Source organism: Sciurus vulgaris, assembly GCF_902686455.1.
Source record: "Sciurus vulgaris genome assembly, chromosome: 18".
NCBI lineage: Eukaryota > Metazoa > Chordata > Mammalia > Rodentia > Sciuridae > Sciurus > Sciurus vulgaris.
In genome coordinates this window covers 182,988-200,832 of record NC_136479.1, presented here as the reverse complement: position 1 = coordinate 200,832, position 17,845 = coordinate 182,988, and the positions used below count along the sequence as shown (strand labels likewise).

Sequence of the window (17,845 nt, the reverse complement as noted above, 5' to 3'; positions counted from 1 at the left end):
CACTATTGCTGAGACTGGCTTTGAACTCATTATCATCTTCCTCAGCCATCTGAGCTGCTGGGATTACAGACCTGTGCCACCATGCCCCGCCCTCTTGGTTTTTGAGACAGGATTTAGCTAAATTGTCGACTATGACCTTGAATTTGGGATTCCTTTTGTCAACCTCCCAAATTGCTGGGATTATAGACGTGTGCCCCCAGGCCCAGCTTGATTCAAATTTTTTTTTTTTTTTTTTTTTTTTAAATCATTATGAATTTTATTTGGAGTAAAACAGGGGTTCTTACAAAATATTTATTCTAAAATGTAGATTTGAAGATTTAAGGAGCTTTCATTTTGTGTTGAGTTTCAATAACCCCCAAACCTCAAAATGAAACCAAGGCCAAGCTCTCAATTTTAAAATCAGGGGCTTCCTTGAATCTTGACTCAAGTTTATTAAAAGAATACATGACACTTCACAAAAGCTGGTGGGAGGAAAGGTTTCTGTGGAGGGTGATGTGAAGCAAATATCAAATTTCAGAGAAACCATTATAGTAATAAAATTTACTTTCTCAGAATATTTTCAGAAACTTTCTATTTCTATTTCTTTTCTTTTTTAAATTTTATTATTTTATTGTAAACAAATGGGATACATGTTGCCTCTCTGTTTGTACATGGCGCAAAGGCATACCATTTGTGTAATCATAAATCCACATACAATAATGTTGTTTGATTCATTCTGTTATTTTTTCCCCTTCCCCCCACCCCTCCCACCCCTCTTTACCCTCTATACAGTACTTTCTTCCTCCATACTTGCCCCCCTCCCTAACCCTAACTCTAACCCTAACACTAACCCTTCCCTCCCCCCCCCAAATTTCTTAAAGAAGTTTGAAACCATATAAGGCATACTTGTGTAGCTTGTTTTCAGTAGTATTTGCTTCATTGCTGAAATACTTCCATGAGATACACATTCAGCTGCGGCATATCAGAAAGTGTTGAATTTTTTCTGCCAGAATTCATGAAAGCAGCATGGAAAAACCTTGGGGGAGGAATGAGATTTGGTTCGATGGGTCAGTCAGGTACATAGGAGCCCTCTTTATCAGTCAGGTAAACAAACAACTGACACCAAAATAGTAACATTTATTAATAAACAGATATATTAAATGAAACTATCATTTTGAGTTGTGTGTTTAAAAAATTTTTGTTACGTCAGGATATAGCGTAGTGGTAGAGTACTTTTTTGGCTCAAGGCCCTGGGTTCAGTTCCCAGTACTACCAAAAAAAAATACTACTAATGATCAATAAATAAAGTAATCCAGATTGTTGTGGTCAGATTAACAGGCATGCTTTTACACTGATGCTACTGCTATGACTCCTATTCCTTGTTTTTAATTTTTGGGTACTAGAAATTGAACCCAGGGGTGCTCTTACAACGAGCTACATTCCCTGCCTTTAAAAAAAATTTTTTTTAGTTGTAAATGGACACAATACCTTTATTTTACTTATTTATAATTATGTAGTGTTGAGGATCAAATCTGGTGCCTCATACATGCAAGGCAAGTGCTCCACCAATGAGCTACAACCCCAGGTGCCCCCCACCCCCAAAAATCAAATTTTTGATTTTGAGACAGTGTCTTGCTGTCTTTGAATCTGGGATCTTCCTGCCTCAGCCTCCTGAGCTACTGGGATTACAGGCCTGTGCCATCATGCCAGGCTTAAAGGTTTTGTTTATTTATTGATTTAATATTTTCAGTTGTTAATGGGTGTTTATTTGATTTGATTTGATTTATATGTGGTGTTGGGAATTGAACCCAGCACCTCACACGTGCTAGGCACGTGCTCTGTTACTGGGCCACAACCTCAACCCTTAAAGTTCTGTGGTTTTTTTTTTTTTTTTTTTTTTTTTTTTGGGTGCTGGGGATCGAACCCAGGGCCTTGTGCTTACAAGGCAAGCACTCTACCGACTGAGCTATCTCCCCAGCCCCTAAAGTTCTGTTTTTGAGACAAGGTCTTGCTGTATTATGCAGGCTGGCCTCAAGCTCCTGGGTCAAGTGATCCTCCTGACTCAGCTTCCAGAGTACCTGTTAACTACAGGTGTGCTCCAGCATATCAGGCTGTAGTATTGTAGTATTGATTCTTGGTATGTTGTTTAAATGCAGAGTCTGTCCTTGTGAAAGGCTTTATTATTGAAGTGTACTATTTCTTTTTTTTTTTTTTTTTTTTTTGAATATTAAAATTATTTATTTTATAATTATGCACATTGAAGGAAAGCATAATAGATAGCAGAGTTCTTTTCCATCATAAAATTATTTACAACCATTTAGCTAGAAACACTAGCTTGAGAGGTACTGGTATATTCCATTCATAATAATTTCTCTACAGCAAACAACTGTCTTATATTTGGAGCATGTTGAAGAAAATATTGTCTCATAAGTTCTTTTTGTTCTTTTGAGTCTTAATCACTAAGAGTTCAAGGTACTTTGGGAGAATTCTGGTGTCCTGGATGGCCTGATGAATGCACTGAAATTAAGCAGTGTGTTGGTATTCTGAAAATACTCTTAAATCCATGTAAATGACGTGTGGGTGGTGGAGCTCAGATTTCTCCTACTGGCACTATGACATTTGAAGAACATTTGTTATGAAAGTTTCACACCAATTTTATTTTGTTCTTTCTTCATTAGCCTCTGTGCTTCCTTTTCCATTTTCTTCCTCTGTTGTTCTGCTGCTCTCTTTTCTCTGTCTGCTATTTTCTGCTGCCTCAGAACTTCTGCTTGCCAGGCTGCATCTTCTTCTTCTTCCCATGCATTGGTATTTTCTTGCCAGGTATCTAAATCACCTAATTCAGAAGATTGGTGAATAAAAGGCATATCTTGTGTAGCTGCTAATCTACTGGAGAAACCTGTGCTACCATCTGGGACGCCAAAATTTAATGGTTCTCTCTTTTTAATAATGATTTTCTGAGTTTTCCTTATAGTTGGTGTCATGTCCTTAAAATAGTCAGGTTCCATTTGTTCCAAAGCATTTTGTTGTGTTGCCACATTCCCATTCCCTCCTTCAATCTTTACACTTGTGGGTGCATCTTCATCCCAGGAAGTCCACTCTTCCACATCTGTCTGCTTAGGAACTGATGAATAATCAACTGTAGTTGGCAAAGTTATTTGGTCTCCACTTAATTTCCTTCCTCTGCCAGATCTGCATATTAATCTCTTTAGGAATGAGAATACCGTTGCTAAGCAGGTACAAACTTTAAATAGCTGAAACTGAGTGATGGCCATGATGGGAATTAAAACCTGCCCCTCCCTCTCCCCGCCCGGCGGAGGCTCCGAGCTGCCGCGGGCCGCGCACGCACCTGAAGTGTACTATTTCTTTTTTTTTTTTTTTTTTTTTTTTTTTGCAGTGCTGGGGATTGAACCCAGGGCCTTGTGCATGCAAGGCAAGCACTCTACCAACTGAGCTGTATCCCCAGCCCTACTATTTCTTAATTCATTGCTGAACTCATAGTTCAGATGGCATTTGACTTTCATTATGATATTGTATATAATTTGAAGATCTTACCAATCCTTTATATAAATGTTAAATGTATAAATGTGAACGTATAATGTTAAATAGATGAGTCATCTCGTTAAATTGTTCAGCAGGTGTACTTACTACAGAAGAGAAATCATAAAATATTTATTGGAACATTTTGAATCATTGACGTAGTAGAAAAACTCAAATATACACAGGAAGGATTGAAGTACTTTTGTAAAAACCAGTGATATACTGCACAACTCTGGATTATAGTAAGTAGGTGTGATATGAAAAGAATAACTTAAAAATTTCTGGACCAGAAATTATGTGTTTAAGTATGCACACTTAATGCAGTTTTAAAGGGTATACATCACACTGTTAGTTATCATTTCCTGGAAAAGGGAAGGGAAAGAATTACTTTTGGGGGGTGGGTAATGAGGATTGAATCCAGAGGCACTTTTGCCACTAAGCCACATCCCCAGTCATATTTATTTTTTATTTTGAGACAGGGTCTCATGAAGTTGCTTAGGGCATTACTGAGTTGCTGAGGCTGTCCTGGAACTTGTGAGCCTCCTGCCTTAGCCTCCAAAGTTGCTGGGATTACAGAAGATTCACATTTTCTCTGTCATATAACGCTATTAGATTTATTAGATTGGTAATATAGTCAGTTTATTAGATTGCTAATACAGTAGGCAAAAATAAAAAAGTGTAGAAGTTTCTACCTTGTGACTTATTTCTGCAAATCTGTGCTAAGAATGTGATTAGCAGTTGGGCACTAGCAGTACCTGCCTATATTCCCAGCAACTTGGAAGCTCAGGCAGGAAGATCACGTTTGAGGCATGCTTGGCTTAGAATTTTTAAAAATGGGTGGGGATGTATCTAGGTGACAGAGTTCAATCCCCAGTCCCCACCCCTGCTGCTGCTGCAAAAAAAAGTCCATTGGAAATATACACACAGATTGTGCATAATACATGCAGAATTTGTGGCAGGATTATTTGTGAGATTGAAAAATTGGGTGCAACAAATCAGTAGCAAAAAACAAGATCAGTAACAAAAATACCAAAAGCTTTTTTTTTTTTTTTTTAATGTTCTTAATGACCATGTATTGCTTATTCAGAGAATTCATAACTGAACTTTAAAAATACAGAGGTTATGGGATTGTGGCTCAGTGGTAGAGCAATTGCCTGTGTGAGGTACTGGGTTTGATTCTCAGCACCACATGTAAATAAATAAATAAAAGATCATCAACAACTAATAGAATTTTTTTTTTTTTTTTTGTGGTGCTGGGGATTGAACCCAGGACCTTGTGCTTGCGAGGCAAACACTCTACCAACTGAGCTATCTCCCCAGCCCCTAATAGAAATATTTTTTAAAGGAAAAAGAAAAAAATACAGAGGTTTTCCAGGTATGATGACCATGGCACATGCCTATGATCCCAGTGACTAACGCAGGAGGATTGCCAGTTTGAGGCCAGCCTCAGCAACTTATCGAGGCCCTGTCTCAAAATAAAAAATAAAAGGGTTGGTGATGTGACTGAGTAGAAAAGCACCCTTGCGTTCAGTCCCTAGTACCAAAAAAAAAAAAAAAAAAAAAAAAGACGGGTAGTAAGCATTTACAGGCCTTTGCTGCCCATCCTGCTCCCTACAGGAAACAGGCCTTCATTTGCTGCCTGCTGCCTGCAGGCAGCCAGAAACAACAGGTGAGGTGTTGTCGTTGGTGGTTTTTTTGCATTGCTGGCAATTAACCCAGGGCCTCTTACTTGCTAGGCAAGTGCTCTACCACTAGGTGTATCCCAGCTTTTTATTTTTATTTGGGAACAGTGTCTCACTGAGTTTCCCATTTGGCCTTGAGCTTCTGATTGCCTGCCCCAGTTTCCTCTGAGTAGCTGGATTAGTTGTGCACTGTGGTACCCAGCTTCAGCAGGTTAATGTTCCGTGTGGGTGGGTGGCGGGGGCATTTTGGGACATCTAACCCAGGAGTACAGCTCTTTTTATTTCAAGACAGAGCCCCACTAAATTGTCCAGGCTGGCCTCTAACTTGTGATCTTCCTGCCTTGGCCTCCTAAGTCACTGGGATTACATCACACCTGGATTTCCACAGGTTAATTCTTAAATTCCACAAACAGGTTTTAATTAGTCGACTTTTTTTTTTTTGATTGGTCGACTTTTTAACAAAATATTTCAGAGCATTTGCTAGAAGCCCATATTTCCTGTTCAAAGATTGTCTCTATCAGAAATCTGAGGCTTTGCTGGCAAGAAAAGGAGTAGGATTTCCCGTTCATAGAACTCTTATAGAATGGTGGCATGGGCAGAATCTTTTTTTTTTTTTTTTTTAACAGATTGCATTTTGATTCACTGGGGTACTACTTTTCATTTCTATGGTTGTACACATTCTAGATTCACACCATTCATACATATACATAGGGTAATACTATCTGTCTCATTCTACTGTCTTTCCGTCCCTCACCCCTCCCCCTCCCACCCTATTTTCCTCTACAACATCCAAAGTTCCTTCATTCTTCTCTCCCCCCCCGCCCCCCCGCCACCTCCCCTTGTTATATATCATCATCCACTTAGAGAAAACATGCGACCTTTGGTTTTTTGGGCTTGGCCTGTTTCACTTAGCATGATATTTTTTCAGCTTCATCCATTTACCAGCAAATGCCATAATTTTATTCTTCTTTATGGCTGAGTAATACTCCATTGTGTATATATACACCACAGTTTCTTTATCCATCCATCAATTGAAGGGCATCTAGGTTGGTCCCACAATCTAGCTATTGTGAATTCTGCTGTGAATATAAATGTGGCTGTATCACTGTAGTATGCTGACTTTAAGTCCTTTGGGTATAAACTGAGGAGTGGGATAGCTGGGTCAAATGGTGAGTTTGACCCATTTCAAGTTTTCTGAGGAATCTCCATACTGCTTTCCAGAGTGACTGGATCAATTTGCAACTCTACCAGCAGTGTATGAGTGTGCCTTTTTCCCCATATCCACGACAACACTTGATATTGCTTGTGTTCTTGGTAATAGCCATTCTAATTAGAGTTAGATGAAATTTTAGGGTGATTTTAATTTTCATTTCTCTAATTACTAGGGATGATGAGCACTTTTTCTTATATTTGTTGATCGCCTGTATATCTTTTTCTGTGAAGTGTCTGCCCAGTTCCTTAGCTGATTTATTGATTGAGTTCTTTGTATTTTGGGTATAAAGTTTTTTAAGTTCTTTACAGATTTTGGAGATTTGTGCTTTATCTGAAGTGTGTGTGGAAAAGATTCTATCCCATTCTGTAGGCTTTCTTTTCACATTGTTGATTGTTTCCTTTGCTGAGAAAAAGCTTTTTAGTTTGAATCCATCCCATTTATTGATTAGTGCTTTTATTTCTTGTGCTGTGGGGGTCTTGTTAAGGAAGGCTGGTCCTAAGCTAACGTGAAGGAGATTCTGGCCTACTTTGTCTTCTAATTGGTGAACCATTTCAGGTCTAATTCCTAGATCCTTGATCCATTTTGAGTTGAGTCTTGTACAGGGTGAGAGATAGGGGTTTAATTTCATTTTACTGCATATGGATTTCTAGTTTTGGAGCACCATTTGTTGGAGAAACTATTTTTTCTCCATTGTATGTTTTTGGCTCCTTTGTCTGGTATGAAGTTACTGTACTTATGTGGGTATGTCTCTGTGTCTTCTATCCTGTACCATTGGTCTACCTGTCTATTTTGGTGCCAGTACCTTTACTGTTGCTCTATAGTAGAATTTAAGGTCTAGTATTGTGATACTTCCTGCATCATTCTTCCTGCTCAGGATCACTGTAGCTATTCTGAGTCTTTTGTTTTTCCAGATGAATTTCATGATTGCTTTCTTTATTTCTATGAGAAGTGTTATTGGGATTTTAATTGGAATTGCGTTAAATCTGTATAGCACTTTTGGACGTATGGCCATGTTGATAATATTAATTCTGGCAAACTCTTAAACATTGCATATAAGTCCTTTTTGCTATAAATTTTTAAAAAGCAGGTTAAAGGTATGATTAGATACTTTTCTACCAAAAAAGGACCAAAAATAAGAATTTATCTATAGTTTTTATTTTTAGCGTTCTAAGACTTTGTGTTTATGGGCCCCCACTCTTGGGAAGAAGGGGTGTGCCAGGTACTTTTAGGAATTCGTGTTTCATGACACCCCTAAGATGGGGCACTAAGGAAAGCCACATTTTGAAGAACATGGTGGTTTAGAAGGCTTCTCTGTGGTCTGCTTTTTCTATGCTATATTTACCATTTATTCATTAGGTTTTCAAACATCTGAAGCCATAACCAGTTTGAATTCTGCTTGTGGTATAAGTAATTGCTTTGCTCAGTGAAGGCACTGGCAGAGTTGTCAGGTGTCCATCTTCTACTCTACCTCCTTGAATGGATCCCTGGGTCTGTCAGGTGCACAGTGCTGTCTTTGAGTGAACAGTAGGGGCACTTCCTAGGTGAGCCTTGGCACGTCAGGTTCTTATTGGCAGCTTTGGTCCCAGGTGAGCACAGGTGACCAGTTCTTCATCTTCCTGGGAATCAGCATGCCACTGCGTTGGCACACACAGGCCAGATCATTTGATTCCCTCCTGGTCTGACCTGAACATAGTGAATGTTTATGTTAGCATAACAGGAACTTTGATTTTCTCAATTATGGAGTTGGATCTGAAGTCAGACACAGCAAGTGGGGTGATTTGCCCTTTTTAATCCTCGGGAGACTTAGCACCTCATAGAGCCTCTCCCCTGTTTATTCGAAGAAATGTTGGAGACTCCTGGAAGATGCTGGTTCTTTCCAGTGTCCCTCTGTTGAGTAACACTGATCTCTGGACAATCACCCTGCTCTCTACTTTTGGAGGGAGGATGCAGATCATAACCTCTGGACCTGTCGTTCTTTCAGCTGCTTTCTCATCCCCAGCCCAAATTTCCTTTCTGTTTTGGTAACATGCTTCTTTGTCTAAATCTGTCATCACTACTAATGGACTTGCTATCATATCGGACATGATGTTATCCTTAGCCAGCTGACTAATGGAGGAGGTCCTTCTTAGTAGCACAGACTGATGGTTGGAAGTTGATGTCCTGCCTGTAATTACATTGACCTTTGCCTGGTTGTTGTGCATTCACCTTAGCACCTGTGGCAATTTATTCATTCTTTTCAGAGTAAGCAGTTAGATTTGTAGAGTTCCTTTTCCTTCTTTGTGACTGAATTTCCTCATGCTATACACAGTAGACAGTAGGCAATAACTAAATTTATTCACAATTCTCAGTAATATTTACCTTTTCTTTTTTAAAGAATCAAACCCAGAGGTGCTTTACCACTGAGCCACATTTCCTGCCCTTTTAAAATTTTATTTTGAGACAGGGTCTTGCTAAGTTGCTGAGGGCAGCTTTGAACTCGAGATCCTCCTGCCTCAGCCTTCTGAGCCACTGGGATTACAGGTGTGTGCATTTGCGCCTTGCTTTGATGTTACCTTTTCTATTCCCACAGAGATGTGTTCCCAGAGAGATGTGTTGTTGAAGGTTGGTGGTCCTTTTATGAATTTTGAAAATGCACAAGAAAATCACATGAAAACACCATGCTTCCTAGCATTCATTTGTTTAACAAAACCTTTGATTTATTATGATTACAGATTTCTTAGCTATAGCTGAAGTCTACAGGAGTGCATTCCTGGTATCCCAAGGGGTTCCTTGAGTGTATGGCATGCATCATCAATCATCCCTTTCTGCTTTTCCTGAGCTAGGCAATGGATCACTTGGAGTCCTTTATTGCAGAGTGTGATCGGAGGACTGAGCTTGCCAAGAAACGGTTGGCAGAAACCCAGGAGGAGATCAGTGCAGAAGTTTCTGCAAAGGTATGTCAGGTGTCCTTGGTACAGATTGCCAACTGTAATTGAATTGCTAGTAGATAGCACTCTGACTCACCATCATTGAGTGACTAAGCATGCCCATGCCAGAGGGTTGCTGCCTTGCCTTTTTTCCTTATCTCTTTTCCCCTCTCTACATAATTTCTTTCACTTTGCTTATTTATTTGTTTGAAGTTCTAGGAATTAAGCCCAGGGCCTTGCTCACTGGGCAAGCACTGTGCCACTGAGCTACACCCGGATATTTTTTATTTATTTATGTATTTGGTACCGGGGATTGAATCCGGGTGTGCTTAACCACTGAGTCACATTTTTCAGCCCTTTTTTATTTTTAATTTTGAGACAAGGTCTCGCTAAGTTCTGAAGCTGAGTTTGAACTTGCAGTCCTCCTGCCTCAGCCTCCTGAGCCACTGGGATTATAGACTTGCACTAGTGCACCTAGCCCCAACCCTTTTTATTTTTATTTACTTATTTATTTTTAATAATAATTTTATTTATAAATAATTTTAATATAAATAAAATAATTTTATTTTTAAGTTAAGGATTGAACCCAGTACCTCACACATGCTAGGCAACTGCTCTACCACTGAGCCACAACCCCAGCAGTCCTGTTTTATTTTGAGACAGGGCCTCACTAATTGGCCCAGGATGGCCTTGAACTTGGCAACCCTCCTGCCTCAATCTTCTGAGTACCTAGGATTACAGGGGTGATACTGCTGCTTTTTGTTGGAATGCCATGCACAGATTTATGCTCAGACTTTCATTGGTGGCAATAAGGACACCTAAAATGCGCATGTGTCTCAGTATAGCTCTTAGTCCATTTCCTTTACTTATTTAACTCATTGTTTTTATTTATATATTTTTGTGGTACTGGTATCAAATCCAGGGCCTTGCACCTGTTAGGTAAGTGCTGCACCACCAAGTCACAGTTCCAGCCCTAAGCTACTCCTTTTGTCCCATCAAACAGGCCAGAGATGCAACAAGATAAATAATTGTTTCTTTTGCATTCAGAATCTTGATTTTTAGTGTCTGTTTACCTGATTATTTCTCCCCTCAGGCAGAAAAAGTACACGAGTTGAATGAAGAAATAGGAAAACTCCTTGCTAAAGCTGAGCAGCTTGGAGCTGAAGGAAATGTGGACGAATCCCAGAAGATTCTCATGGAAGTGGAGAAAGTTCGTGCAAAGAAAAAAGAAGCTGAGGTCGGTGAGGGAAATGTCTTGGGAAGAGAAATGAAAGTCATTTGGAGATCACTGGACTAATGTTAGGCCAATTCCTGCATTTTTTAACCAGTAAACTTGATTAGAGTGGTTTTGATTTCCAGAAAATTGGAGAGGAAGGCTCAGATTTCACCATCTCTTCCCTGCAACTCCTACACAGCCTCCCCGCTTGTTAGCTGCCCCCCACCAGAGTGGTATGTTCATTACCATTGATGGATGACCTGTATCATTATCATCCGGAAGTCCACAGTTTGATACTGGACTTCATTCCTGATGTCTAGTTTATTCTAGGGATTTGGAACAAGAGATGATGACCCGTGTTTACCATTGTGATATCCTACAGAGTAGTTTCACTATCCTAGAAATCCTCTCTGCTTTGTTTATTCTAATGAAGATAATGCACCAAAGAGATGTGGTCTGAGTGTGAGAACAACTTTGAGGGCAGTCTCTAGGTTAGAGTGATCCTGGAGTCCCCCTAGCTGACCCCAACAGACTCAGAGCTTATTGGAATGGTAGGGGGCAGAGGTGGTGTTTACACACCCCGGTGTAGGTCTGGTTTTGGGTATCGTTGTGCCTCTGGCTGCACATGGCCCCTAACACTTGGTAGATACATGGTTATATTAACTAAGTGGTGCCAAGGGCTTGTGGGTTTCGAAGCCGTGCCCTCTGAGACCAGCCCTAAGTACGGGAAGCAGGCAGTAGGGTAACTCATGGGACCCCCCAGAACACTGCATTCAGCCATTTGCAAGCAATGGCTGGCATCGAGGTTGGTAGAGCAGGCTGTTCCTGGAAGTGTGACCCCCTGGTGGGTCGGTGCCCTCAGTGACATCCCTAGATGGCATTCTCTAGCCTTACTCTTTTTTTTTGGTGTTGTGGGACGTTATTGAACTCAGGGGCACTCTACTGCTGAGTCACATCCTCATCCCCTTTTTTAAAATTTTGAGACAGGGTCTTGCTAAGTTGCTGTCCTCCAACTTAGTACCCTGTGCCTTAGCCTCCCACATTGCTGGGATTACAGGCTCTGTGCCACCACACCCAGCTTCTAGCCTTATTCCTGAAATTCTTTAACATAACAGATAATGAATAGATGTACAGCACAAATACTGTGCTTTTTTGTATAAATGCTTAGATGTGGGCTGGCGTTGTGGCTCAGTGGTGGAGTGCTCACCTGGTATGTGAGGCACTGGGTTCGATTCTCAGCACTGCATATAAATAAAAATAAAAGGTCCACTGACAACTAAAAAAATACTAAAAAAGAGAAAAGCTTATATGTGCTCACTGAAAGTGGGACCCACTCATAGCACATGACACAGAAGCATTGTGAGTGACAGTTGCAGTGATACACTGACTCACATGCTTTTGGTGCCATTGGCATGGTGGCATGACTTCCCAAACTGTTACCAGCCTTCCCCAGTTTCTGGGAAATGGGGTGCATATTTAAGCTTTCCCTAGAGTTCTGTGTTCGGTTGTTGGGCTTCTGGTGCCTCTAGCCGCGTCAGGAGGGAAGACCTGCGTTTCAGTTTATCCTGAGCCCTTGCCCTTCCTGCGACAGGGGAAGAGATACTGTCCATCGGTGACTCAGGAGAATTTGTGATTTGGCTAAATAACTATAGCTTGGTGTTTTTACCCGCATGGATGTCTGGCTGAAAAAAGTGTGCAGAATTGTGACTGTCTAAGCCCAGGACTCCAGTTTCATCACCCCTCCCTGTGAGATCTGCCTCTAAGAGGCAGTACTAGTGCAACACCCTGGGGGACAAGGTCAGGATGATTTGGGGTGAGACTGTTGGCTGGGCATGTGGGACCTGGCAGTGCTCATATCTGCAGTGTTGTGGCACCTCTGGAGTTGCAAGCAAGATGTTCAGTAGTCCCAAGGCTGCTTTCCTGCTTTTCAGGTTGACTTCTAGTAGTTTAGAAACTAAGTTTTGCTGTGCACAGTGACGCACACCTGTGATCCCATTGACTCAGGAGACCAAGGCAGAAGAATCACAAATTTTAGACCATCCTCAGCAATTTAGTGAGGTCTTAAGTGCCGAAGTGAGACTCTGCCTCAAAATAAATAATTTAAAGGACTGGGGGTGTAGCTCAGTGGTAAAGCACCGCTGGATTCAGTCCCTGGTAGCAAGAACAAGTTATTGTAAATGGAATCATAGTACCAGTTGTGGTGGCATGTGACTAAACAGCAATTTGTGAGACTAAGGCAGGAGGATTCCAAGTTTGATGCCAGCCTGGGCACAGAACTAATAAATAGATTCATATAATATGTAACCTTTTGAGATTGACTTTTTTTGGAAAAAAAAAAAACAAAACATTATCAGAATTTAGGGTAGCGTTTAAAATTCTAAACTATAATACTGAGCATAGGCCCACACATCTTTTTTTTTTTTTTTTTTTTTTTTTTTTTTTTTTTTTTTTTTGAGTACTGGGGATCCAACCCAGGGCCTTGTGCTTGCGAGGTGAGCACTCTGCCAACTGAGCTATATCCCCAGCTCGGCCCACACATCTTTACTCCCCTATTCAGAGACTGGGAGCTCATGACCAACCTGGGCATCATAGCAAGACCCCATATCAAAACACCTGAGTAAGGCTGGGGTTGTGGCTCAGTGGTAGAGAGCTTGCCTGCATGTGTGAACCACTGGGTTTGACTCTCAGCACCACATATAAATAAATGAATAAAACAAAAAGGTCCATCAACAACTAAAAATATATATACGTATATACACACACACATATGTATATATATACGCGCACACACACACACACACATTTAAAACTCCTAAGTTTCAAAACGACAAAGGGGACAGAGGAAACTCACATAATTATCATTTTTGCATGAATTTTTTTTCCTTAATAAAAGACGGCACATTATAATGAAAATTTAAGTTCCTTCTGTATCCCTGTCCCAGTTCCCTCCTTTCCAGAGGCAAATACTAGACTGCACTCAGCATGTGTCCTTCTGTTGTCTTTATGCTTCATTGCTCATATGGCCCATAAATAGTGCATTCTGTGCTGTGCATTTTTAAAACTACGCAAGTGCTTCTAAAATTCAAATTGTTGACTCAGCTTATTTATGAGTTCTTCCCACATTGACAATTGATGTGGGACTCTTATTTTATGGACGAGGGATGTTCGTTGGCAGTTTTCTAGGTTATTGATGGTTTGTCACCATTTCAGACAGTTCTATGGTGAGGCACCTTGTTCTTACACCTATCTCCTGGTGCTGATGTAATAGTTGCAGGAAACAGACTACAAAAGTTCCTTGGTGATGGTGCACATGTGATGCGTTTTAAACAGTAGCTTACTACTCTGCCCTCCATTTAGTTGTGTCAACCTAGCCTGTAAGCCAGCATTGTGTGAGAGTGTCTATTTTTATGTGTGGTTTTTTTTTTTTTTTTTTTTTTTTTTTTGCTAGTTTGGTGTGTCATGGTAAATCATTTTAATCTTCCCTTGAAGTATATTCCGTTCTCCTCAAAAAGAACCGATGACTGACAATGCATTTCTTCAGCCAGGTGCATTGGCACTTGCCTGTAACCCCAGCTACTTGGGAGGTGGACTCAGGAGAATCAAGAGTCCAAGACCAGCTTAGGTAACTTAGTAAGATGCTATGTGTAGACACACAGAGATAGATAAAATAAAATTTAAAAAAAGACTGGGGGTGTAGCTCAGTGGTAGAGCACCCCTGGGTTCAGCCCTCAATATCAAAAGGGAAAGTGTGGGGACTTTGAGAGAGAGTAGAGTCCAGCCAAGGGTACTCATGGAGTGATTATATTTAGGTCATATTCAAACCATGCTCAGCTTACCCCAGTTCACAGATGGTGGAGATTAGTATTCTAAAAAGGGGATTTGGGGAGATAACGGTTGGATGAGTAGATACTGGGAACAAGGTGGGATTTACAAAGGGGAGTTTTGAAGGATGGGGAGAGGTAGGACAGGATGAAGAACTTGATCTCTTTGAAGAGTTTGGAGAGAGGCTGTTGAGCTACTGAGATTTGCATTTTTCAGCAGTTCTCATTTCTCTGCTGTTTGGATTATTGAACACAGTCCAAGAAAGCTACAGATGCTCCCTGTCATAAATTACATGATCTTTTTTATTATAATTATTAGTGCATACTAACTGCATTAAGTAATGGATTGGTGGTGGTGGTTCTGGGGATTGAATCCAGGGGCTCTTATCCCCAACTCTTTATTTTTTTGAGATAGGGTTTCAACTAAGTTGCTTAGGTCCCTGCTAAATTGCTGGGGCTGGCTTCAAACTTGTGATCTTCCTTAGCCTCCTGAGTAGCTGAAACTACAGGCATACATCCATGTACTGGGCTCAGTATGTTGGATTTCATTGTGGTTTTTTTCCTTGTAGTCTTGGGGATTGAAACTGTGGCCTCCAACAAGCGTTCTAGTGCTGTACCACTGAGCTATATCCTCAGCCCTTTTAATTTTCATTTTGAAGCAGGGTCTGGCCACGTTGCCTTCTGCGTACCTGAGGTTACAGGTGTGTGCCACCATGCCTGCCTGCATACTGTCATTTTTGCAGCAGCACTGGGGTGGTTTCTTGGACATTGGGACATGATCCCTATGGTTTATGTTTTTTGCGTATTTGTTGAGGATTCTTCTTGCTCCTCTGGTTTTTAATTTCTCATACAGAGCAGAGACTTGTCTTCCCCACCGGCTTCAGAATAATCCTGCTTGTTTGAGAACTTTTGAATGTTTTTTGCTATCATGAATGTTTTATTGTTTTTTATTGATTGATTAGTTGATTGATTGATTGATAATACTGGGGATTCAACCCAGAGGTGCTTAACTAACCCTGAGATACATCCCCAGACCTTTATTATTTTTATTTTGAGACTGTTATCTCTCTACATAGCTGAGGCTGGTCTGGAATTCATGATCCTTTTGCCTCAGCCTCCAGAGTTGCTGGGATTACAGGTGTGGCCGCCTTCTCAGCTATTAATTCATGTTTTAAACTGATTAGCGAATATGTGAAAGTCTGAACAGTCCCATGTTTAAATTTGTTTAAAAGCCACGTCTGCTGACCTCTTGGGTAATTTTTGTCTTGGAAGTTGGTACATGGTGGCATTTCTGTTCACTTACCTTCATCTCTCTCTCCTTTCTCCAGGAAGAATACAGGAATTCCATGCCTGCATCCAGTTTCCAGCAGCAAAAGCTGCGTGTGTGTGAGGTCTGTTCTGCCTACCTGGGTCTCCATGACAATGACCGTCGCCTCGCAGATCACTTTGGGGGCAAGTTACACCTGGGTTTTATTCAGATCCGAGAGAAGCTTGATCAGTTGAGGGTATGTTAGTGAGTTGTGTTTCTGGAGAACTCCCAGAAGTCTTGTAGTAACCTCCCATTTCTGATTTTTGTTGTTGTTGTTGTTGTTATTGGTTTGTTTTAATTTAGTTTAAGTTGTTTTTTAGTTATAGATGGACACAGTACCTGTATTTTATTTATTTGTCTTTATGTGATGCTGAACCCAGTGCTTAACGTGTGCTTGGCAAGCACTCCGCTAGTGAGCTACCACCCAGCTCCACCTTCACGTTTCTATATTTTCAAAAATCTTTTGGGCTGGGGTTGTGGCTTAGTGGTAGAGTGTCATGTCAAGTGTGAGGCAGTGGCTTTGATTCTCACTACCACATATAAATAAATAAATATCCTTTGGCAACTAAAAAAAATTTTAGAAAAACCCCTTTGTTCTGATTCACTCTAAGAACTTGAGTTTTATAGTGAAATACTCAAAATTTATCACTTGATTTCATATGAGACATGAAATATCAGAATCCAAAGAATCCTGCAAATTTATTTGGTTTGTACCCCTTCTTTGTGTTAAATTATGGAGTCTAATCCCTGGGTATGGACAGTTCTGAAATAGCTTCTGTGTGGTTCATTTATCGTTGCATTTGAGTTGCATCAGAAAAGAAAAGGAAGCAGTGGGTTTTTTCTGTTAGCAGTGTACCACCTGTTCCTTCCTAATTAGGCTATAAACATTTAAAACTTTAAGAATGGAACTGGGGGCTGGGGTTGTGGCTCAGTGGTAGAGCACTTGCCTAGCATGGTTAAGGCACTGGGTTCGATTCTCAGCACCACTTATAAATAAATTAATAAAATAATGATCTATCAACATCTAAAAAAAATCTTTAAAAAAAAAAAAAAGAATGGAGCTGGGTGAGATGGTGCGTAGCCTACAGTCCCAGCTACTCAGGAGGCTAAGGTAGTAGGATCTGAAGGCCAGCCAGGAGAACTTAGACTATTTCTGAAAATAAAAAAAAGGGCTGGCCATGTAGCCTTCCCTCCATGCACCTGAGATGTGGAAGAACAGACATGGCATCTGACTGGAATGTGGAATGGTACAGTAACCCAGACCACATTTAGTAAGACTGGGTTTTGTCTGTCTCCAGGAAGATGCTGCTCCCTTGGACAAGTAGATGAAAGGGTTCTGCACCCAAGAAAAGGTCCCCTAGGTGACATGAATTGGGGACTAGAAGTAGGATCAGAGTACAGTGGCACTGAGGGTATTCGTAAAAAATGTTGCTTCTATCTTCCCAGTAGAACATTTGGTTCTGGGGATTGACCTCAGGGGCACTTCAACTTCAAGCTACATTCTGGCTAGTTTTCAGTGTACTCAGTTGAAATTTTCCTTATAAGTTTATAGATGTAAAAGGTTGTATGTTATATGTATTCAATAGAATATAAATAAATACTTGGTCTCTATTGTCTCATAAAGAATTTTTTCCTAAAGTTGGGAAATGGCCAGGTGTGATGGCACATGTCTGTAATCCCAGTGGCTTGGGAGGCGAGGCAGGAGGATTGTTAGTTCAAAACCAACCAGACACTGAACAAGGCCCTAAGCACCTCAGCAAGGCCCTGTTTCTAAATAAAATATAAAAAGGGCTGGAAATTTAATCCCCAGTACAAAAACACCAACAACAAAGAACTTTGAACATGAACGAGGCATATGATGCACACTTGAGATCCCAGTGACTCAGAAGGCTGAGGTTCAGAGCATCATAAATTGGAGGCCCTCCTCAGTAGCTAGCTACTAAGGCCCTATCCCCCAAAATTAAAAAAAGAATGACTAGGGATGTAGCTTGGAGTTAAACCACCCCCTGGGTTCAGTTCCCAGTACAAAAAAGAAAAAAGTGGGTATGTTTACAACTTTTTGCCTACAGCCTGAAGAACTTGATCTGTGAGGTGTCTAAACTGTTGCTGCTGTGAGTGGTGAGTACACACACAGACACACGATGATGGTGACAGGTGGTGAAGTAGCAGTACGACATGTTTT

General features: G+C 40.7%; 3 protein-coding genes across 7 annotated transcripts in view; 2 read left to right on the top strand and 1 right to left on the bottom strand.

Annotated features, from left to right (window-relative positions):
* Nucleotides 1–17,845, top strand: part of NPRL3 (NPR3 like, GATOR1 complex subunit) — a 172,181-nt gene that overhangs the window by 94,546 nt on the left and 59,790 nt on the right. The gene's annotated exons all lie outside the window — the stretch shown is intronic.
* The window catches only part of LUC7L (LUC7 like), a 33,959-nt gene that overhangs the window by 12,688 nt on the left and 3,426 nt on the right, over nt 1–17,845 (top strand). For all 5 annotated transcript variants that reach the window (XM_079121864.1, XM_079121868.1, XM_079121865.1 and 2 more), the window contains 3 exons: nt 9,234–9,344; nt 10,411–10,554; nt 15,683–15,859. In XM_079121864.1, coding sequence (XP_078977990.1) covers nt 9,234–9,344; nt 10,411–10,554; nt 15,683–15,859 — 432 coding nt within the window. The remainder of the gene's footprint in view (nt 1–9,233; nt 9,345–10,410; nt 10,555–15,682; nt 15,860–17,845) is intronic.
* Nucleotides 2,197–3,293, bottom strand: LOC306650107 (receptor-binding cancer antigen expressed on SiSo cells-like). The gene has a single exon (XM_079121872.1). It carries the CDS (start codon nt 3,249–3,251, stop codon nt 2,613–2,615), a length of 639 nt encoding a protein of 212 aa, XP_078977998.1. The 5' UTR covers nt 3,252–3,293; the 3' UTR covers nt 2,197–2,612.